At 36.5% G+C, this 20,914-nt stretch overlaps 1 protein-coding gene across 1 annotated transcript; it reads left to right on the top strand.

The window, feature by feature from the left end:
- The first annotated feature begins 13,156 nt into the window (after positions 1–13,156).
- On the top strand, positions 13,157–17,152 carry LOC107097191 (carbonic anhydrase 4-like). The gene is made up of 9 exons (XM_015394240.1): positions 13,157–13,211; positions 13,329–13,404; positions 13,489–13,515; positions 13,589–13,759; positions 15,771–15,919; positions 16,015–16,110; positions 16,188–16,263; positions 16,349–16,512; positions 16,589–17,152. Exons 2-9 carry the CDS (start codon positions 13,329–13,331, stop codon positions 16,766–16,768), a joined length of 939 nt encoding a protein of 312 aa, XP_015249726.1. The 5' UTR covers positions 13,157–13,211; the 3' UTR covers positions 16,769–17,152.
- The last annotated feature ends 3,762 nt before the right edge of the window (positions 17,153–20,914 follow it).

A 20,914-nucleotide genomic window follows, 5' to 3' on the forward strand; every position in this document is an offset into this window, starting at 1 on the left:
TAAACCAGATGGTAACAAAGACGAAACAACCTTAAGTCATTGAAGCCTTTTCTCAGCAAATATCAACAAAGCATTTTTATTATGCAAACAGTAAAAAGTGTGGCTATCTATACTTTATGGGAGTAATTATTTTTAGACAACTTTGTAGTTCTACTCCTTACATCTTAAAAATAGACTGAGTTTTGTTTTATTTAAGCACATTTTTGAGATGGCCTGTTGGTATTTAAAAAAAATAAAACATCAAAAATAATTAGAAGTTTAACAGACTGTATAGTTTAACAGACTGTATTCCTGGGATGTTTAACAAAACCATTGACATAGGAATTAAGTTTTACATATCTAGAAATGTTTACACAATATGTATTTTTCCTTAAAATGTTTTTATGACATCTGAAATATATTTACTTATAATCAAAATGATACAAATGCTGATTAGTAACAATAGGAATATGGAGATCTGAAATTAATTTCTATACATTAAAATTTTTATTCTAGAAGTGAAGAATGTCATTTTGACAATTTTTTTTTTTAGATATGTAAAATACATATTCAGTCAAACTAATGGATATCAAATGGCATGCCATGCTTGAATTGAGTTGATAAATGAATCTATTTAGATAAATATTGTCTGTCAGCAGGTGAGGATGAAGAATTAACACATTGCTCTACCTGGTAGGACCTATGCATCGTATCATTGGGTTCCTATTCATGTGGATTCTATCTTCTATTGTACAGTAAAAACTAAGTGTCTGTTTGCAGCCGCTTTGGATGTTAGCATTCACATAAATGGATGTTATTAGCGACCGTCAGTCCCATAAAATGGCTTCAGATTGTGCCTCCTACCTATCAGTAGGCTCAGTAGGCTGGTATCAGTGAATGAATCATAATTCTAACCCTAACATAGTTTCTTTTTACTAGCTGTTAATCTATTTATGTATAATCTGAAAATAATTTCTCTAGTTCTTCATGCATTGTAAAAAAAAGGAAAGGAAAAAAGATCCACGTCACAAACCAAAAACTAAAAATCTCATATTCTGTCAACTAAGTTGTTTTTAAATGCCACATTTATTCCATGTGAGTAAAGCATTTAATTCATTAGAAGTAAAACCTTAAAACATAGTTTGTTTTAAATGGGAACATTTTAAGTAAAGTAGACAAAAACTAAAGTAGGTAAATAGTAAATAAAACTTAGAGGGTTAGAGGCAGCCAAAGTTATTATTGATAAACTGCATGTTATCAACCATAAGAAACCTACTACAAGGTTTCACTACAGCCTGAAGCCATTCAATGGGACTGGTGCTGGTTGCCTTGCAATTTTATTTTTTCTAAAGGGTTGCAAGGGAAACAATAGTTTATATATATATATATATATATATATATATATATATATATATATATATATATATATATATATATATATATATAATTATATTCTTTTGTGAATTAATGCAGATCATTCTTAAAAAGATCCTTGTCAAAAGGAAAAGCAATATTTGTTTTTAAAACCTAATGTGTCTAACTGACCCAGTGAACATTTTTTTTATTGTGTTCACAAAACCATGACAAAGCTGTTCTGACTAAATCAGAAAATAAAACAACGTAAGGAGAGCAGAGACAGAGGACACACTGAACAAAGTTTACTGAACAAAACCTGCTCCCGACCAAGTTAGCTCTGGGGAGAATGTTTCAACTGTGATTGAAACAGAGGCTGAGAAAACTCTGTGAAATGAAAAAAATCTGTCTCCCTGATTTCAGGTTTAGAAAACTGTACGTTTTCAGTAAACCTGCTTTTTGGAATAAATCCCGAATTCCCAGTTAAAATGCTGAATGTTACAGTGCCTTGCAAAAACATTTACTCCCCTTGAACCTATTCTAATTTCATCCCATTACAACCACAAACAACAAAATGAGATTTAATACTCAAGCATAAAGTTTTTAATTTTAAAGGAAAGGAAAAATGCCTCATTGTTTTAAAATGTTTTTACAAGTTTGACATTCACTTCTACTCTCTCTACCAATAAATACTGTCAAGTGTATACAGAGCAAGGAATTAGATTGGTTTACATTGCTCAAATTAAAAAGTACAAACAATGACCACTCTATGTAAAAAAGCAAGTTTAAAAGGGCTAAGGATAGGATAAAAATCAGGATAAGAGTACAATTTACAAGTGTGCTTTTATTTTATGGTGACTAACTAAAAAAAATAATTTTTCTCTCTTAAATATTAAATAGTGTCATCTTGTTTTTATTCACATTGGATACCAAATGTTTTCTGAAAGAGAAGTGCTAGAGAAAAAAAGTGCATCATAAAGACCAACCAACAAACCAGGAAGGTCAGTAAGAAATTTCAAAACAGCATTAGGGGATGAAAAAAGCCCTGAATGCCTCCATAGCAGTCTGTTTAGCCCATCTTGTTAAAAGGGACCCATCTGTCAGGTAAAACAGGTTTCTAAGCCTTTGTAACAGTTTTTTTTTGTAGTGAAGCAGGAATTAATTGGTTTGTGAGCACATCCCAGGGGTAAGAAACCCCTAGAAGATCAACCTTATCTTTGTAAATGTGGCCTTCAATGGATGAAAATCAATCTCTTTAAAACCTTCAAACAACAATTTAAGTAATGCAGTTAATACATTATTCGTTTTCTTAGAACCAATATTACTGCTTTACTTTCAGTAGCAAATGCAAACCAAGAGTTTCATTGCATTCTTTTATAGCATGAACAAAGCACATTTTACCCATATTTTCAGCCAACAGCTACCGGTGAGCAAAACTCAAGGAATGGGAAAAAAATGTTGAAAACCAAATAAAAAAAGAAGAAGAAGAAAAAAAAAAAAAACGTTCTAAAAGAGTTTTAAAACTGACACCAGGCAGTTAAATTCATGCTCAAAGGAGGACTTTTCCATAAGTCTGGGCCACACAGATGACCTCAGAAAAGACCACAAACCTGTGATCAGTGACCTAAACGGAGGAATAATGGATTGTGGACTGAGTATGCCGTAAAAAAATAATAAAAAGGGAAGACAGGTGCAGAAGCAACAGGAGTCTGTAGTACAAAAGAGCCAATACAATACAGGATCTTACAGAGATCCTGTAATGTATTGTCCATCTGATCTAGGAAGTAGGTTGCTCTGCAGAATCTGTTGCAGAAAATAAAACGATGAGGATAGTGCACAATAGCTGCTTTGCACAAGCTGTCTGATGATTGTGGCAAAAAGTTGACAGTCTGGGGATTTTCCCTGGAGAAATGAAGCAGATCATCACATACAATTGATGTAGCCCAAAAAAGGGAGCTTTTTCCTCAAAGCTTTTTCCTCAAAGCTCTTAAAGGAAATCACAACCTTTTCAATGCATGTGCCATTGTCTAAACCCCCTTTGGTTTTATTGTTACAAAAAACAAAAACAAAAAACAGGTTAAGAATTTTTCCTAAATTCAAAGATGCAAAAGGAGAATTCAATCAGTAATGTGGTAACAGTTTTATGGTAGGTTTTGTATAGCACTTTTTGCAGATAAAAATAAATTACTTTACAGCTAAAACACATTACAACACAGAGATATAAAAATAAAACACAATAACGTCTATAAAACAGGTTACCCAGTTAAATCTTCATTCCATCCATTAGGGGGAACTATGATCTGCGATGATCTCACGACACACATACATTTTTTTAAAGACGTTTCCCAATGGAAAACAAGCAAGGACAACAGAGCAGTCTAAATATCATCTTAGTGAGCATTAGACTTTGATGTTTCTAAGATGATATTTCTTTGATTATTATGCCTGCATTCTGGTGTACCCTTTTGAAAGCTGGTGGATTTCGATTGGCTGGTTGTCAGATTGCCCTGGCACTAAACAGTCATCATATGCCAGTAACTTTTATAATCAGAGTTACTTCCTTGATATATTAACTTTTAAACACTTGATTTACGTGTCTTGCCAAAAGCAGGCTGAGGAAGGTGTGAAAGAAAAACAATAAAGCAATTTATTTGTTTAGCTTTTTCCTTGTTATAATCCTCCCTAACATTGCAGTGTTTTATGTTTTATTTTTGTACATCCCAGCCTCACAAACTGTGAATCATGCTTTCACCTCAACCCCAACAAGGAAATTCTAAGTAAATGAGACTCAAAAAAAGTAAGACTATTGCCACTAGACTAAATTTCAGACACATTCTAACATCTACGCCTGCAATAATGCACAAGTATAAGATCACTTGATAAAGTTTGTCCAGAATTGTATAAGGTATGAAAGACTTCTGTGCTATGTGCAGCCAGGCACATATTATTAGGAATATATTTAATACATTGAGTGAAAACGTAATGTCTTTGCAATTTCCTTTTTTAAATCTGAAAAATAAATAATCCTTAGACATATCATCAACAATGTATGCCTAGTTTAAGGCACAAATTCTTGTACATATCTTGATTTGCTCTCCTTTCGTTCCTCCTAGAGCAGTTTTTAAAAAGTCTTTTTTTCAGTATTGGAATATTTCTTGAATAATGTATTTTGATTTTCATAACTTTATTATTGCAGTTACTCCTTTTATTTCTATACTTCCCAGTAGATTTATCAGTCAAGGTTGCCATTGAAAGTTTTTTAAAGTTTCCCCAAAGTTATATCTTAGAAAAAGTAGTGTGTAAAATGTGTCCAGAGTCATGGTGCCTTAAAAAGTATTTATATCACTTGAACTTTTTGACAAATTGTGTGTTAGAATGAATGTTAGAATGGCCAAACTTTGGAAAGGCACCCTTCTCCAAGTCTGCATGCGTCAGAAGGCAGAGTGTAGGACTGACAGTTGTGCAAAATGTTACTATAGACTTCCCCCGGTCTTCACATCTAAATAATTAGAGACTGAACCCATTAACTCCCATTAAGGTTAATGCTAAATGGGTGATGTGCCAGTCAACAATGAGGTGATCCAGTATATAGACTGTGGCTTTCCGCTACTTCCATGATAGGAGGGGAGCCAAAGTAATCACTCCTACTCAAAAGTTGAAAAGGCTATACCTTTAAAATTTTGTTCCATTGATATTGCAGTTTCATTGACGAGGGCTCTTGTTCACCCTGAACTTTGGGCTGACTTAACTTTGAGTTAAGTAGGGGAGTCTGAGTGATCTCACCCGTTCTGAAATATCATAGAATAAGGATAACCGTTTCTACTCAGAATAGATCAATCCCAAATTTGCAATGGTGCCCCTCTTGGGCTGCCATTATCTTTTAGAAATTTGGTTTTGTATAGACTTTGAGCCAGTTATTCTAATTTAAACATATAGTGGAGGATTTTCGTGAATTTTTGAAAAGACCTGCCGTCTCCACTTTTTAAAAAAATGGACATGCACAGCCTTGTACCTGCTCCCACGAGGGAACGCCTATTAATCGAGTTTGAGAGCACAGACAAGCCCATTTCTCCTCATGCACGCTCCGTTTAAATGTAGCTGTTTGCATCACTCATACAAGCTTACTTTCCAAAAGAATATTTACAATTTTTCCAATATGTCAGACTCACCACCAGTAAGTGAAAATGAGGACGAGCAGGTAGGACGGCCTTACGTAAACATATCACCAGAAAGATTGACAATTAGGAGGACCACTTATTTTGATGATCCACCAGGAAGAAGAACATGCTCCATTATACCTTTAATTAACAGTTTCTGAATACTGAAGTTCTCCTTTTCGGTTTGTGATTGAGGAAAACTCAGCTCTGCCTTGATTTCGCTGAAGACTCGAGAGAGAAGCCTGATGAGACAGAGACCGTCACCAGGGGGTTTGGCAATCCTCACAAAGCGTCCAATCATTTGAGAACTCCTGAACATTGAGAAGTCTAGAAGAAGTACAAAATCTAGACTACATATCTAACTAGAATGTCAAGAAGCTAAACTAGAATGACACTTAAGGTGAGCACTAAGCTAAAATCCCATGTTTAAAAGGTCATGATGGGTTTCCTTCTCTGCCTATTTCACAAAACCAAGACAAGGGATTACGTCTGGATATGCCGGCTTAATGAAACCTTGACCGGGTTACACAAAAGCAGCCACACTAGCTACCCTGGTGATTTATTCCTTACAGCTAACCTGCTCCGAAACAGGCTTACTTCATCCTACTTCCTTATCTGTTCAATCACCGTCACAGAAACCAGTGTTTTTTTTTTTTTTCCTTCAGTCATCCTGTTTTCTTTTCTTTTTTTCAGCCTATATTCAAAAATACTTATCTACATTCTTACATGGTTATTTTACTTATTCAAACATTAGTATGTAGCCTACGTATAGCATTGATACCTTGATAATTTTCTCTGTGGGCATTGTTAAAATTTCATTATGTTTTTAAAGGTGACTGTTTTCCAGATTTGACAGAAAGGCTTTTAATAGACCATTTATGTGTTGGAGGGATTAAAGAAATGGCTGATAAAGAAGCAAAATGTTCACTGCGACACACACAGACCATCTGGAGCATAAATCAGCTTTCAGAAATATTGTATGTGAGGACAGGGTTAAAGAAATGGCTGATAAAGAAGCAAAGGTGTTGTAAAGTCAGGCAACAACAGTAGCTCCAAACACATGTGTCTTCCTTTAAAAAAAGCATGTCCATATTTGACCTTTTTTTTTGACACTAGTCTGCATGAACAAAGCCATACCTTGGCTTTTAATCAGATAATGTCTGTCTACTGTTTTGTTCCTGTATGCATCAGGGTAGGCTGAAACACTTAGGAAAGAACTAACATTAGTATTTGTTTGGGCCTTAAATGAGTAATATCCTTAACCTGCATAAGTTAGATAGATAAATGTAGTTCAGTTTGAATTCTACACAGTACAGGTCTGGGAAGGCCTCACAAGTGGGACATTCACAGATACCAGAACATTCTCATTCAGTCTCCATTCCTGGACCTGTTCCCCAGGTTAACATAAGCAATGTTTTTTTTAATCAGTGATGCAGAAACAGAATGTGATTAAATAATTACTTATGTAACAGCAACAACTGGCACATCTGCCTACAAAAGACATACCTGTTTTTAAAGGTGAACCACTGCAGTATAAGGCTTTCATAAGAGCATTCGAACATGCAGTAGAGCAGAAAATTGATAACGATCAACGTAAGTTGTATTTTTTGGAATAGTTCACTGCTGGTGAACCACAGGAGCTAATCCGCAGTTGTATATATATATATATATATATATATATATATATATATATATATATATATATATATATATGGCTCCCAGCAGAGGTTACCATGAGGCAAAACGTTAGCTAAAAAGCACTGTGAAGATGAGTTAAAAACTGCAAATGCCTTCATGGAAAAAGCTATTAAATCACCACAAGTGTAGTCTGATGATGTAAAGGCTTTAAGTGCTTATCCTATGTTTTTCATTGGATGTCGCAACTCTATGGAGGATGTTGAGTTTTTGGAGGAGATGGACAATGCCACCAATTTACAGATGGTGATATCCAAGCTGCTGTACAAAATCAAAGAACGTTGGCATGTTGAAGCGTATGAAATCCAAGAGAAATATGGTCATAGAGCAAGATTTGCAGATTTAGTAAACTTCATAGACCGCTAAGCTAAAATAGCTGCAAACTCTGCCAAAACATCAAGTGCCTTTGAGAAGCCCTTGCTTCTTGTAGCACAATTAAAGGTCAAACACACAAGGAATTGTTAGACTTCTTGAAGTCAAAAGGCCTATGTTTTGGCTCTCTGATTCCTGGTCATATTAGTAAATCCTGCAAAAGAAGAATTGAAGGTGGAGAATGTTCACTAAAGCACCAAGATATTCTACACATTGTGAGAAAAGAATGTTCTGTTGCACCTAAAAATAAGCCAGCTGGTGGAAAGGAAGCCCTTCATGCTCAAGTCACCATCATTCAAGAGACATGCAGCCTTAAAGGGCCAGAGAGAAAGAATGCATGCTCTGTATAGTACCAGTTAAGATAAAATCAAAAATGAGTGATAAGTACATAGAGACATATGACTTCCTAGACCCAGGATGCAAAGCAACATTCTGTACAGAAGATCCTCAAAGAAAACTAAATGTAAAAGGAAAGCCTACACGGATACTCTTAAGCACTATGAGTAGGGATAAGCCAGGGGAACAGAAATTTATAAACTACACTTATACTCTGGTGGGTGTTCTTTTACGATTTCGTCAAGAGCCAATAGCACTGATGGCAGACATTAAGTCAATGTTTTACCAAGCCAACTTACCTGACAGAGACGCTGACCTCCATTTTCTTTGGTGGGCAAATGGCAAGCTTGATGAACCAATAAAGGAATATAGAATGACAGTGCATCTCTTTGGAGCTAAATCCTCATCAAGTGTGGCTTCATATGCACTGAGAAGAACAGCTGAGGATCACAAGGACAAAGTGTCTTTGAAAGCAGTACAGACAGTTCTATACCACCTTTATGTAGACAACTGTCTAAAAAGTGTAGCTTCCTAAGATGATGCAATAAAACTTGTCGGTGATCTTCGCGCCTTGTGCGCCAGTGGAGGATTTAAATTAACAAAGTGGACAAGCAACAGTAGGAAAGTCCTGCTGTAGATCTCTGAAGAACACAGAGCCACAGAAGTAAAAGACCTGGATCTTGGTCATGAGGCTTTACCTGTTGAAAGAACTCTCAGAGTGCAGTGGGACACAGAAGCAGACGTGTTAATTTACACCTTCAAGCTGAAAGACAAGCCAATAAACAGAAGAGGCATTTTGTCAGTCATTAACTCCATTTTTGAGATGCATAAAGCCTACAGATTTTGTATACAGTGTTTTTGCGCAGTTGCATCATTATTAAGATGCTTTTAATTATGCATATGGCACTGTTTCTTATCTTTTGATGAAAAATGACCAAGGCGAAATGTGTTGTTCTTTTCTCATCAGGAAGTCAAGAGTATCTCCATTCAAGCAAGTCATAATTCCCAGGCTTGAGTTGACAGCGGCAGTGGTTTCAGTAAGAATGGACAGATTATTGCAGCAGGAACTACAACTTTCACAGCAACCATCTGTTTTCGGGAGGGACAGCACTACTCTGCTTAGATATATGACAGTGAATCATCACAGTTTTAAAACTTTATTGCGAACAGAGTTTCGCTGATCAGAGAAGCAACAAAAATAACTCAATTGAAGTACAGTATTTACCTTTAGCTGAAAATCCTACAGACCAAGCTAGCAGAGGCTTAAAGGCAAGGAGTTTGATGGAAGGACGAACATGGACCAAATTTCTGCTGAATGAAAATGACTGGCCAGGGCAGCCGCTGAGAAAAAGAAATTCATCAAGAAGATCCCGAATGAAAGAGATCAGCAACTGTTAATGCAGTGAAAGCTGAAGAAATTGATTATTATTGAGATTTGAATAAGCTGAAAAGATCAGTTGCCTGGATTATAAAGTTGAAAAAAGTGCTGTGGAGTTTAAAAGAAGAAAGACAGCAGTCCTCAAAAATTATCCATAACAAGGAAAAGGATCCTGAAAAGCAAAGGGTAAAGTTGCAAGTGCATATGAAGAAATTTAAATAGACTATTGAAAGGAAATCACTAACCTTAGATGATCTTGAAGCTGCTGAATCAGAAATTGTTCACTTCAGTCAAAGGCAACATTATGAGAAGGAAATCAAAATCCTTCAGAAAGGAGGACAGCTCAGTCACAATAGCCAGCTGTTCAAGCTTGACCCTGTTCTTCGGGATGGGACACTGAAGATTGGTGGAAGACTTAATAAATCTGCTCTGCCTGAAAATGCTAAACAACCTGTAATCCTTTCTAAACACAGCAAAATTTCTGAACACATCCAGAGGGATATTCATCAAAGAACTGGTCACTGTGGTGGCAAATACGTTCTGTCGATACTGCAATGCAAGTTTTGCATTCCACAAGCCAATTCAGCAATTAGAAAGATTATCAATAAATGTCATACTTGCCGCAGGATTTCTGGAAAAGCTGGAGAGAGAAGATGGCAGACTGACCCGAAGACCGCCTTCTACCAGATCAACCTCCATTTACGAACACAGGAGTTGATTACTTTGGCCCATTTGAGGTAAAACGGGGCCATTGTGTTGTGAAAAGGTATGGCATAATTTTTACCTGCCTCACTCTCAGAGCGGTACACATTGAAGTCGCAGACAGTCTTGACACAGACTCCTGCATTAACGCGTTTCGACATTTCATTTGCAGACGAGGTAAAGTTAACATCATGAGGTCAGATAATGGTAAAAACTTGGTGGCGGCTGAGAGGGAGTTAAGAGAGGGAATTCAAAACCTTGACAATGATTAAAAAGACAAGTTCAAAACAAGACAAAACAAGTTCCAACTGAGGATTGTCTTCAAACAGAAATGTGTGAAGTCGAAAGCATTATCAATGGTAGACTGCTCACAAATGTCTCAGATGACAAAAATGATGTTGAGGCTTTAATATCGAACCACCTGTTGCTGATAAGGTCACAGCCCTTACGCCTCCAAGTACCTTTAGTAAACATGATGTGTATGCAAGAAGAAGATTGAAGCAAGTTCAATACCTTGCAGATTTGTTCTGGACCAGATGGACTCGTAAATATCTTCCTCTTCTTCAAGGGTGCCAGAAAACTTGAAAGGAGATCTTGTGCTGCTGGGATAGTTCCTCTCCTCATAATTCCTGGCAAATAGGGAGGGTTGTGGAGACTTTGCTAGATTTGAGTCGATTAGTCCAAATATTATAAATAAAGACTAAAACCAGCATATTGGAAAGGCCTGTGAACAAGTTATGCCTTTTTTGAAGAGGCTTCATCTGAGTGAAGAAGCTGAAAATGTATATTCATGGACATGAAAATTAGTTTGGCTCTAACTGTTTGATAGTTTAGGTTTGTAATTGCTTAGTTCTCCCGCTACCCAATTAGGGACCGGATTATGTAAGAGCCAATTTGAGACAAATTTAGTTATAGTTTTAAAAGGGTTAAAATACAAGATTGATACATTTTTGTTGTCAAGATTATAATTTAAAAAACTCTAATATTAAAAGCATAGAATATAGAAATGCAATTTGAAATGCATATTTTTGAGCTTCCTGCATGCTGTAATTCTATACGTGTTGGTTTTTTTGTTTGCTTGCAACAGATATGCTGGAAGCAACACAGTTTTTGATCGAGTTTATATTATTAGAATGTGGATGCTCTCTTATTTTTGTTTTCTTTTATTAAACATCACAAGTTAGAGAACATTATCTGGTCTTGCGCATGTTTCAATACTTGTTGCTAGACTGTTTTTCAATGCGGCACAGAAGAAACTGAAGGAGCTGGAGTGCTGCTACAGGGAGCGACATTACAGTTCTTTGAGCTGAGTGGTAAATCACCAACTGGCAACGGCGTTCCATGTCGAGCTTTTAGCCAATCGTACAAGGAAGCAGCTGTGACGTATCACATTATTAAATTTTCTTTACAACTAATAGAGTTAACTGATAAATCTAATCCAGTCATAAGAAATGCACAAGCATCTTTCCCATACATTATCGGCACGTCCTTTTCAAATAGAGGAAAAAGAGGTTATTTAAGCTAAAACAGACTGAAAAACAGGTCTCAGGTAAATCAGCTAACAAGAACTATGGGTGCAGCCATGTTTGTTTCGCTTCAGCCTGTCACTTCTAGTTGACGCCATACACTTCACTGCACTTCATTGGTTTTGAAACATTTCTTTATTTGAGGCAACTGCCTCTTTTGGCTTCTGCAAGATGTATTTTTGGGAGTTTGTGAATTCACAAATCTCAAGACAATTCGTCGTGGTAAATAATATAAACCTCTTGATGAACTTTCCCAGCCACAGAAAATGAAGTACATCATGTAGGAATTCTACAATTTTGCATGTAAATTGAATTAGGCTACAGTTCACACTAGAAACTTTAATACAATTAAAAACTAGAATAAAATTAATCATATCCCCTCTTTGAGTTGTTAATAACTGATTCCAGTCAGTGCACAGGTCTTGATCCAGAGTTTCCTGCATTGAAGAAAAATATTTAAACCACTAGAGCATAAAGAGGAAATGCTCAGATAAAAAAGAGTAATAAAATCTTTAAACTCTATGATTTACACATTTTGCCATATTAGCTTCATTTATGGGTTATTGTTGTTCATTTGATAAAAAAGTAATTAGTTAAATTATTATGTTTAGTCAGTTAAGAGAAGCAGACAGGAAGTGCGTGTTTAAAGCCATTTAGGTGTTTCTTCACTTCACTGTTGTTTACCAAATCAATGAATCTGTGAATGACCTCATGGTCGGTTAAAAAAAACTGCAGACCTGAATTTACCTTGATCACTAACACCTGCCTTGACATAGTTACACCTATTGAGCCTGGATTTGCCTTTGTGAAACAGAAGAATTCAGGATGTGATGATTATGCTAAGTCAAACTTGGTTTCATCTCTTATCTTGATGTTTTTGAATTCTTTCTTTTGTGAAAATAGAATTCTTTCTTTTGTAAAATATGCCACTGGGTTTAAAATAATCCAAGGATAAAAGGCTGAGAGTTTCTGAAACTCTGAGCCTTAACATTAGTAAACAAAACACCCAGTCTGACCGAGTCTGATCTATTCCCCCCCCCCCTTTTCTTTACAAATATGCCCAACTTGTTTTTGTCGGACATAAAACCTTGGTAAATATCACTGAAGTTTGTGATGGTGACATGAAAAGATATGAAAAGGTTTACCTGGAGGCATGGATAACATTCTTAGGTTGTATAGCAACTAAAAAAACAAAGAAATGCCAAATGTATGTAACTTAAAAGAGGTAATACTTATATTTTATTTTAATTCGGGGAGGATAGCAGCAAATCTCAGGCAGTTGTTTATTGTGGGCTGTTTCATAGTTGTCGTTAACAGCCATTAGTCAGAAAAACGATTATGTAAAGAAGTCTCATTTACACAGGTTTGATCGGAATCTAATCAAGTTTCGAAGGCTTTACGTGAAAATAGTTCATAAGCATTCTTTTTATTATTTTTCTTGGTTTGCATGCAACAAGTTTTTTTTTGACACAAAAAATTAAAAAAAAATAATTTCCCCCTAGAACAAATTTTCCCAAATTACATAAAAAAAATTACATAACGACCCATACCGGTCTGATGGTAACTGGTATGCTTAAATCATGAGTTGTGACGTTATCCACCCATCCGGGTAAGGAGAGGGTCAAGCCCACTGCTGAAATAGGGTGGGAAGCTATAAAAGGGGAGGATTAGGCCTAACAATAGACATTAGGGAGAAACACCTGTACTGCAAAGGTAAGCAGTTGTGTGCGTTTTTTAGCTTGAAAATTCGTTTTTCAGTTTTACTCTGTGCAAATATATTTTTCCAGGTAATTATTTGCGTGTAACAATTGTAACGTTTTTTCTTCACAGATGAATTTGCTTGCAGTTGTTGCTGTTGCAGTGTGTGCTTTCACACAGAGTGCTTACGGTGCATCAGACACAATAGGTAAAACATAAAATAAATCTTATTTCTCCTTAATTATGAACGTGTATCTGTCTGAGCGTACTAATTGAATGTTTTATCTTCCAGCTTGGTGTTACCATGAAGAAAGCTGCGGTAAGTATCCGCTTTTTACCTCCACGCGCTCCAACATCCTCTTGCTGCAGAGGCTCAGTCCGCGTGCCTGCAGGTGAGAGCAAGTGGCCGACCATCGCTGCTCCGTTCTGCAACGGGACGCGTCAGTCCCCCATTAACATCGTGACGGAGAACGCAATGGAGGACGGAAACCTGACTGAGTTCACCTTCCAGGGTTATGGCAGCAGCAGCGCTTTGACAATCATTGAGAACACCGGGAAGACTGGTATGTAGGCTGTGCGCAGCATCCCGCGCGTAAACTCGGGCGGACCAAGATTCTACAGGTGCCAAGGCGCTTAGAATGTCTTGCTTAAGTGTTTTTTTTTTTTTTGTTCCCCTTTAAACACCATTTCAATATACTTTAGATGCATAATATAACAGTTTCTTTCACCCTCATCCTAAACTCCCGCTGCTTTTTGTTTTCTTATTATTTTTTTTTTCTCTCTCTGCTTCAGCGCACCTGATGCCAATTGATGGCTAAAGTCGCTAAACTTTACTCCTCTGACTTGGATGCGTTAAATTAAAGCAATCTGTAGTCAGATTTTTTTGTTTTGTGTGTGTTTTTTTTTTTTTTAGGTTATGCAAATTTGAAATTTTATTTGTTTGGAGTTTTCTCCCCATTAAGGAAGTGAAAGTTGCTATAATTGGCATGCTTGTACCATCTTGTCTGATTCAAAAGATTAAAACCGAATTAAATGTTAACAGATGAGTTGTAGGACAGGCACTTAAAAGGAAGAGAAAAGGTTGAATTTTGTCTTCAGCTGCTTGGTGTAAATTGGAATCTTTCACCCCAACAGAGGCTCCTCTGACTAAATGCAGCCTAAATCTTTTTGTATGGAGAAAAAAATGGAGCTATTTTAATTTAAAAAGAAATGGGCTTGTATATTGAGGCAAGATGAGAATAGTTGAAAGATGTATCATTGTCTTGGCTTTTTTTTTTGTACGGGAGGAGCAGATATGGCTTAAAGAAGCTAATTGAAAAAAGTTAGAAATGTCCCTTTAACTGTGTAACAGCTGTATCTACTTCCATAGATCAATTCAGTCCTGAATAGCTAGATTTTCCAAAACATGTAAATGATTGTGGCACACTGCCGTGGCAAAAAAGCACCCACACCCTCAAAATTTAGTATTTTATTGATTTCTGTTAAAGACAATGTAAATTTATTTATGATGTAATCTGCACACATGTTCTAACATTATTTAGAGTTTGAAATAATTTAGAATATCATGAAATGTTAAAATGTACTGCATTTTGAAGATCAAAAACACCTTGCTGTGAAACTGGCCCCTGTTTAGTGTCCTGCTATAAGGAAAATTGAAGAACTTCACTCCATGCGTTTGAATTCTACACAGCCGCATTCGGTGTTTGTCTCCCGTAATTCCTATAGGACAGATGTAGCTCATTGCAGTCCAAAGAAATTGTTTTATTCAGTTATTGTGCATCTTCATGGGTACTTAAAGTTTAGCGGAGTGCATTTTTAGTTCAAACCTGTATAAAAAAAAAACTCTAAAGTTAAAATGTTCTGTCTTTATGCGTAACGTTCTAGGTGAGTTTTAAATGTCAGGTAATTTTTCCATTGACTTATTTCTGGTTGCATTTTATATCTGAGTACTTTCAGAAGAGTAAAAAAGCTGGGAAGTTTAGGTAACGTTGGATGCTCTGTTCTCTATCGTGATGCAGTACACTCTAGTTCTGAGGAATCTAAAGATGATCTGTACTGAAAGGGTTTTTCAAGAAACTGAATCAATACCATCAGGGTTTTTGCATGTTTTAGATTATTTTTCTCTGCTTAATTAACTTGAGCACTCCCTAAAGTGGAATCTCCCTGAGCTGAAACTGGGTGAACAGCATTCAATGAAGACATGTGTGTTGTTTAGGATGATTGGAAACCTGAAAATAAACTTCAAAGACTTCTTAACAAGCGATTATTGGCACTCGGTGCAGATTTTCTCGTAAAAAATGCTTTAAACCACATAAGGTCTCATTTCCTCAATCATCATGCTATGAGGAAATATCTTTGCTGTTTCGAAGTATATTATGAAACTTTTCTCTGAAGATTACCAAAGGTTTATATTTTAATTCCTGCTTTTCTCCATTTCAATTTTAATTAGATTGAAGTTCAGTAAATTAACTTTTAAGCAATGCTTGAATGAAACTTGGAATCATCCTTTTTTCATTTGTTCATCTGTAGCCAACTTTTTAGATTTATACCATCTTTGATTTTTAATTCTTCCAGTCAAAGTTGGTTTAAGATCGGGGACCAAGATCTCAGGAGGAGGCCTGTCTGAGAGCTACGACAGCCTGCAGTTCCACCTTCACTGGGGAAATGGCACAGCGGTCCCTGGTTCAGAACATACTGTGGATGGCAAGCAATACCCAATGGAGGTATTTAAAATCACTCTGTAAATGCTGTAGTCTTGAGGTTTTTTTTTCTTTTCAATCTTGGCTAAAAAGTTATTTTCTTTTAATTCCTCCCATAGCTTCACATTGTCAACAGCAAATCCTCCTTAAATGGGAACACCAGTCTTGCTGTTGCTGATCCTGAAGGACTAGCTGCTCTAGGTTTCCTCATAGAGGTGAGCGCATATTACCTAACTGGTAGCATAGTTTGCTGTTCTAGATCTGCTTTATCAGCATGCTTTACCTTTTAAAGGAGCTGCCTAATACAGAAAACCAACCAGACAGCTGGAAGACCTTGGCCTCTTACTTGTCCAACATCACAGAGGCTGGTAAGATTAACCTCTTGTGGTGAAGCATGTGTTTTTTTTGTTGTTTTTTAAACTAAGAACTCATTTAAGTTGTATTTTCTTTAAGGTACCAATGCAACAGTAGCAGCTGGGATTTCTCTAGATGATCTGCTTTCAGGAGTGAACCGTACCAATTACTACCGCTACCTCGGCTCCTTGACCACCCCTGCCTGTAACGAGGCTGTGGTTTGGACTGTGTTTAAGGACCCTATCAGAGTCAGCAAAAACTTGGTAAGTGTTCTTATTGCAGGTCCTGAATTAGTCATTTCATTCTATGGTGACATTGATTTGTCAATTCTCCCTCCAGATTGACCTTTTCAGTACAACTGTGCACATCGGCAACACATCTTCGCCTCTGATGGTTAATGTGTTTCGACGTGTCCAGGCAGCACAGCCAGTCTCTACACAACCCAGGTCTGGCTCCTCAGCTCACGCCGGATACTCTCTGGCTCTGATGGGAATCAGCCTTGTCATGGGACGAGTTTAATTTGGAGCTTGGGTTTAGCTATTAATTCCCTAGTATAAAGGACTAAACAATAATGACCTCTCTCCTGCACATGGTACTATTTTTGTATTGAATCATGAAACTTGCCTGGCTTGAACAACCATGCAAAGTTGATGCATATTTAAATTTAATTTTTTTTTTGTATTTTCCTTGTCTCTTTGCACTGTAGAAACGTCTGAATGTTTTAATTGCACTTGAATTGAACCTGAAGCGATTTTTAGCTTGTGTAATGAAGGTTTAAAGTGTAACTGGTTTATGAAGGGATTATCTAAATGTCTTGTACATATCCTCCCTCTCTGGCATTAACTGCACAATGTATGAAGCTACTGGTTGAAGATGACTTTTCAATAAAATATTTATCAGTGACTTCAGCTTTTGGGAATTATATTTTCATATGCTTATCGGATGGAGTGTTTTTGTTCCCTCACCTGTAGAGGCATAATTGCATTGGTTAATGCCCAGTAGCTAATAAGAACCTGTTTAAAACTTCACAAATGAGTAAATTTTTGGATATCAAGCTTATGCTCTTTAAAAAATAATAAAAAAGCAAGCAGCTGAGGTTTTTCTCTACAGACTTGTCTGATTCTAAAAGGTATAGGGGCTGCTGTACTTGGGCCAAACTTAAGAGGTACAAATGGCTTTAATTTTTATTTTTTTGTAATACCAATTTTCCTCCACATAAGAATTGCTGAAGAGTGGAATATTTTAAAATGGGAAGCCTGTCTTTTAAACNCTTGTTGGAGTCTCGCAGCCTTCTTTATAAAAGCTAAATTCTGAAATCCAGAATAAGTCAGGCTTGACTTAACCTAAGGAGTGTATCCTGGCTCTAGCTACTGTACTTCATTCTAATTGCAGGTCTACAGCTTTCTTCAAGTGAGCATGAGGATCAGATTTACTGATCCAGATAAAGATGAACCAGAACATTCTGCAGACTGGTTTTTACAGTAATGCTCACCCAGTGATTTGTGGGGTGTTGAGGAGCAGGAGCTGCTGGCATTGCAGTGGTAGATTACAGAAATCTTTCTAGCTTATTCCAGGGTGCCCATACTACTTCAGGTTTTAATCTATGAGCTTTTATTTTATCCTGAACTCTGACACTTTTGAGGAAACTTCCACAGGTTGCCTGCTCAGGAACAGGTGGTGAAGTTTGGACTTTATCATCTTGTCCTTAAGACTAACAGTTGTGGAAAATTTTGTCTCACGGCTGTGTTATAAATTACGACTGTCTAGAGCTTGGAGGTTATGCTTGTTTGTGTAGAATAGGTTTATGAACTTTAAGAGTGGATCCTTTCAGGTTGTAACAAAGCACACAAGTTCTAAGATTGCAGCAAAGTATCTTAGTTTTTATATATATATGCATTTCTCTTGCCCTAGGCAAAGAGGGGTGTGTGACTCTGTTAGAGCGATTCCCTACCAGCCAGAGAACAAACTCTGCTTGAAAGTTGCGCAACTGAGTAAACCACTGCTTATTTTCTTATAAAAGTGTTTGGATAATGTGCACTTAACTGCAACACTGACAGGAAGGTAAGATTAGAAACTGAATTTAATTTTCTCGGAGCTTATTGTGATGTGATGCTTGTCTAATACAGCTACAGGAACTATCATACACTTTCACAGAAACTTACCTCAAACAGTGCAACTATCCCTTAAATGACATTGCCCACCTGATTATGAAGGCCATTAAAACAAATGTTACCATATTTTGAACTAAATTCAAGCAACAAACACAGTGAGATAAAAAAAGTATCATAGTTAAACATGTTTGAATTATAAAAAGAAAGGGTCTTTAAGTATATTTCACACAACTGGAAAGTTTAAATTGGAATCAATCTGTAGGATGGAAATCTCTCAATAATTGTTTCCTTTTATTTAAAGTCTATGATTACTAATATTTCATAACAGAGTCAAATAAAATACAGGGTTAATGAGAGTTGAGAAAGAGTTGACTGTGTTCCTCAGGTTAAACAGCCATCACCTGCCAAGTTTTTTTGAGGTATGAAAGTATGCCCCTGCAGCCAAGTTTGACACCACGATCTTATGATCTTCGACTAAATGGATAGGAGTTTCAGTTGAGAATCTTCAGAATGTACTTGAGGGAAACTGCCAAGCATACTGTGCATTTGTGTAATGGCTTTGGAGGGGAGTGTAGTTAGGATGACAATACCAATCACTTGTTTGGGTTAGTTGTGCAGCAGTAAATTAGATCATCCCCAACTCTGTGACACTTAAACCGTCTTTTTTATGCATCTACTGTATGTGAATACTTCATCTCACAGCTTAGCCCCTCCCTGCCAAGAGAGAGAAAAATGGTGGAGAGCGCCTGAGGCTCAGTATTATATAGTTATGAGCTACTTTTTCACTGAAAATATTCTTTTATAATAATGCGGTTAGATTGGTTTGGTTTACTGGTAGTGCTCAACACCCCCGACTAGTGGTTAATTTCACTTAAAATGCTTTCCAAACTTTTTTTCATGGTATCTACCTTGTTTTTTAAATCATCTGTTTGTCACTTAGTCTCCTACTCCATTGAAGCCCAATCATTTACACTTTAAAAAGCAGCCCAGCTTAACTTCACTGTAAAAAAAAAAGAAAAGTAGGTAAAACTCAAGATGTTAAGGCATACCCCTTCAGCAAATTCTAAAGTTTAGAACTTTAACTTAATCATTTAAGTTTCGCTTCTAAGTTTACCAATCTTAGAATTTTGTGTTATTTTTAGTTGAAATGCTGTTTTTTACCCTCCAACTTATTTGAAAGTAATGGTGACCAATTGATTAAACCACAAATAGTAAACTTTTACTTAAGATCATACTTTTTATGTAGAGCTTATTGTACCTAAGTGGGGAAATTTGTAATCTACCTTTTTATCTAACCCTGAGTTTTTAACCTTTGGTCTTTATAGTAGCTCCAAGTATCAAATGCTGTTTTCGTTAACAACTAGGCTACCCCTCAGCAGTGCCAAAACTTGATTCCTGGTACCTTAACTAAAGGTTGACTTTCAACTTAAAGGTATAGTGGAGGGTCTTCTTTTTCCGAGTGGATCATCAAAATAAGTGGTCCTCCTAATTGCCAATAATTCTGGTGAGATGTTTACATGAGGCCGTGCTTGTCCCCAATTTTTCCACTATGGTAAGTCTGACATAGTGGAAAAAATGCAAATTTTCTTGTGGAAAGTAAGCTTGTATTGATGCAAACAGCAACTTTTTAAAATAGCGTGCATAATGAGAAATGGGCTCCACACACGTTTAATATACCTTCTCTCTAGGGAGCGGATACAGGGTTGTGCATGTGCATTTTTTTTTTTTAAGTGGAGAGGGCAGATCTTTTATCACAAATTCGTAAAAATCCTTCACTATACCTTTAATACCAAAGCTAACACCAAAGCCAACTCCAAAAGTTGGTTTTCCTTCATTTCACAATAAAAATATGAAAGTAAGCTGAACTTTTACCCTTTGAAATAAACAACAAGTTAAATATATAAGTACTGGCAACTCACTTGATAAAATTAAAAATTACAACTGTCTTGGTTTTCAGAACTGACTTAATATCACTATTACTTTTCTGCCTATGTTTAACAGTTTCTCAGTGGTATACAACTTTCAGCTCAAAAACTGAAGTTTTTTTTTTTTTTTTTTACAGTGAAACAAGTTTAACGGAATACAATCTATCTCTAAGGAGAGAAGTCTAACTAATGTCTGAAATGTGTTACAATCCCCTTAAACAAATGAATACATCAAATGAGTCACTGCAGATGTGTTTCAGAGCAGACTTCTTTGTCATGATCTAGTGGAGTTCTCTTTCACTTCAATTATCTGGACTGCAGGGTGAAATCCAGCTAACACCTTGGAAATTTACTGAGGAGCTGCATAACGGGTGAATTTGTAAACACAATCCTGGATTCAAATTCCAACCTGTAGTCCCAGAGTCCAAACAATATACACCTTACATTAATGTGTCTCTTAAAACTACATTTAGGAGAGTGTCTGTGTTTGAATTGTTTTCCAACCTGTGCAAGGTGTACCCTGCCTCTGTAAGTATATTGCTGTAAACAACTGTTTCATGGGTGGAAATTTACAGGAAAAAAAAACGCAGATATTCTTTCATGCAGTTTAAACTTTTTTACAGCCAGTC

The sequence above is a fragment of the Cyprinodon variegatus genome, unplaced genomic scaffold (genome assembly GCF_000732505.1).
Source record: "Cyprinodon variegatus isolate N-32 unplaced genomic scaffold, C_variegatus-1.0 Scaffold679, whole genome shotgun sequence".
Classification (NCBI taxonomy): domain Eukaryota; kingdom Metazoa; phylum Chordata; class Actinopteri; order Cyprinodontiformes; family Cyprinodontidae; genus Cyprinodon; species Cyprinodon variegatus.

What these genes read in the sequence shown, in the direction of transcription:
- LOC107097191 (XM_015394240.1), top strand. Translation starts at nt 13,329, where the DNA reads ATGAATTTGCTTGCAGTTGTTGCTGTTGCAGTGTGTGCTTTCACACAG. An exon ending in GCAAGCAATACCCAATGGAG is followed by an intron (nt 15,920 to 16,014) that starts GTATTTAAAATC and finishes TTCCTCCCATAG; the next exon opens with CTTCACATTGTCAACAGCAA. An exon ending in CTCTAGGTTTCCTCATAGAG is followed by an intron (nt 16,111 to 16,187) that starts GTGAGCGCATAT and finishes TACCTTTTAAAG; the next exon opens with GAGCTGCCTAATACAGAAAA.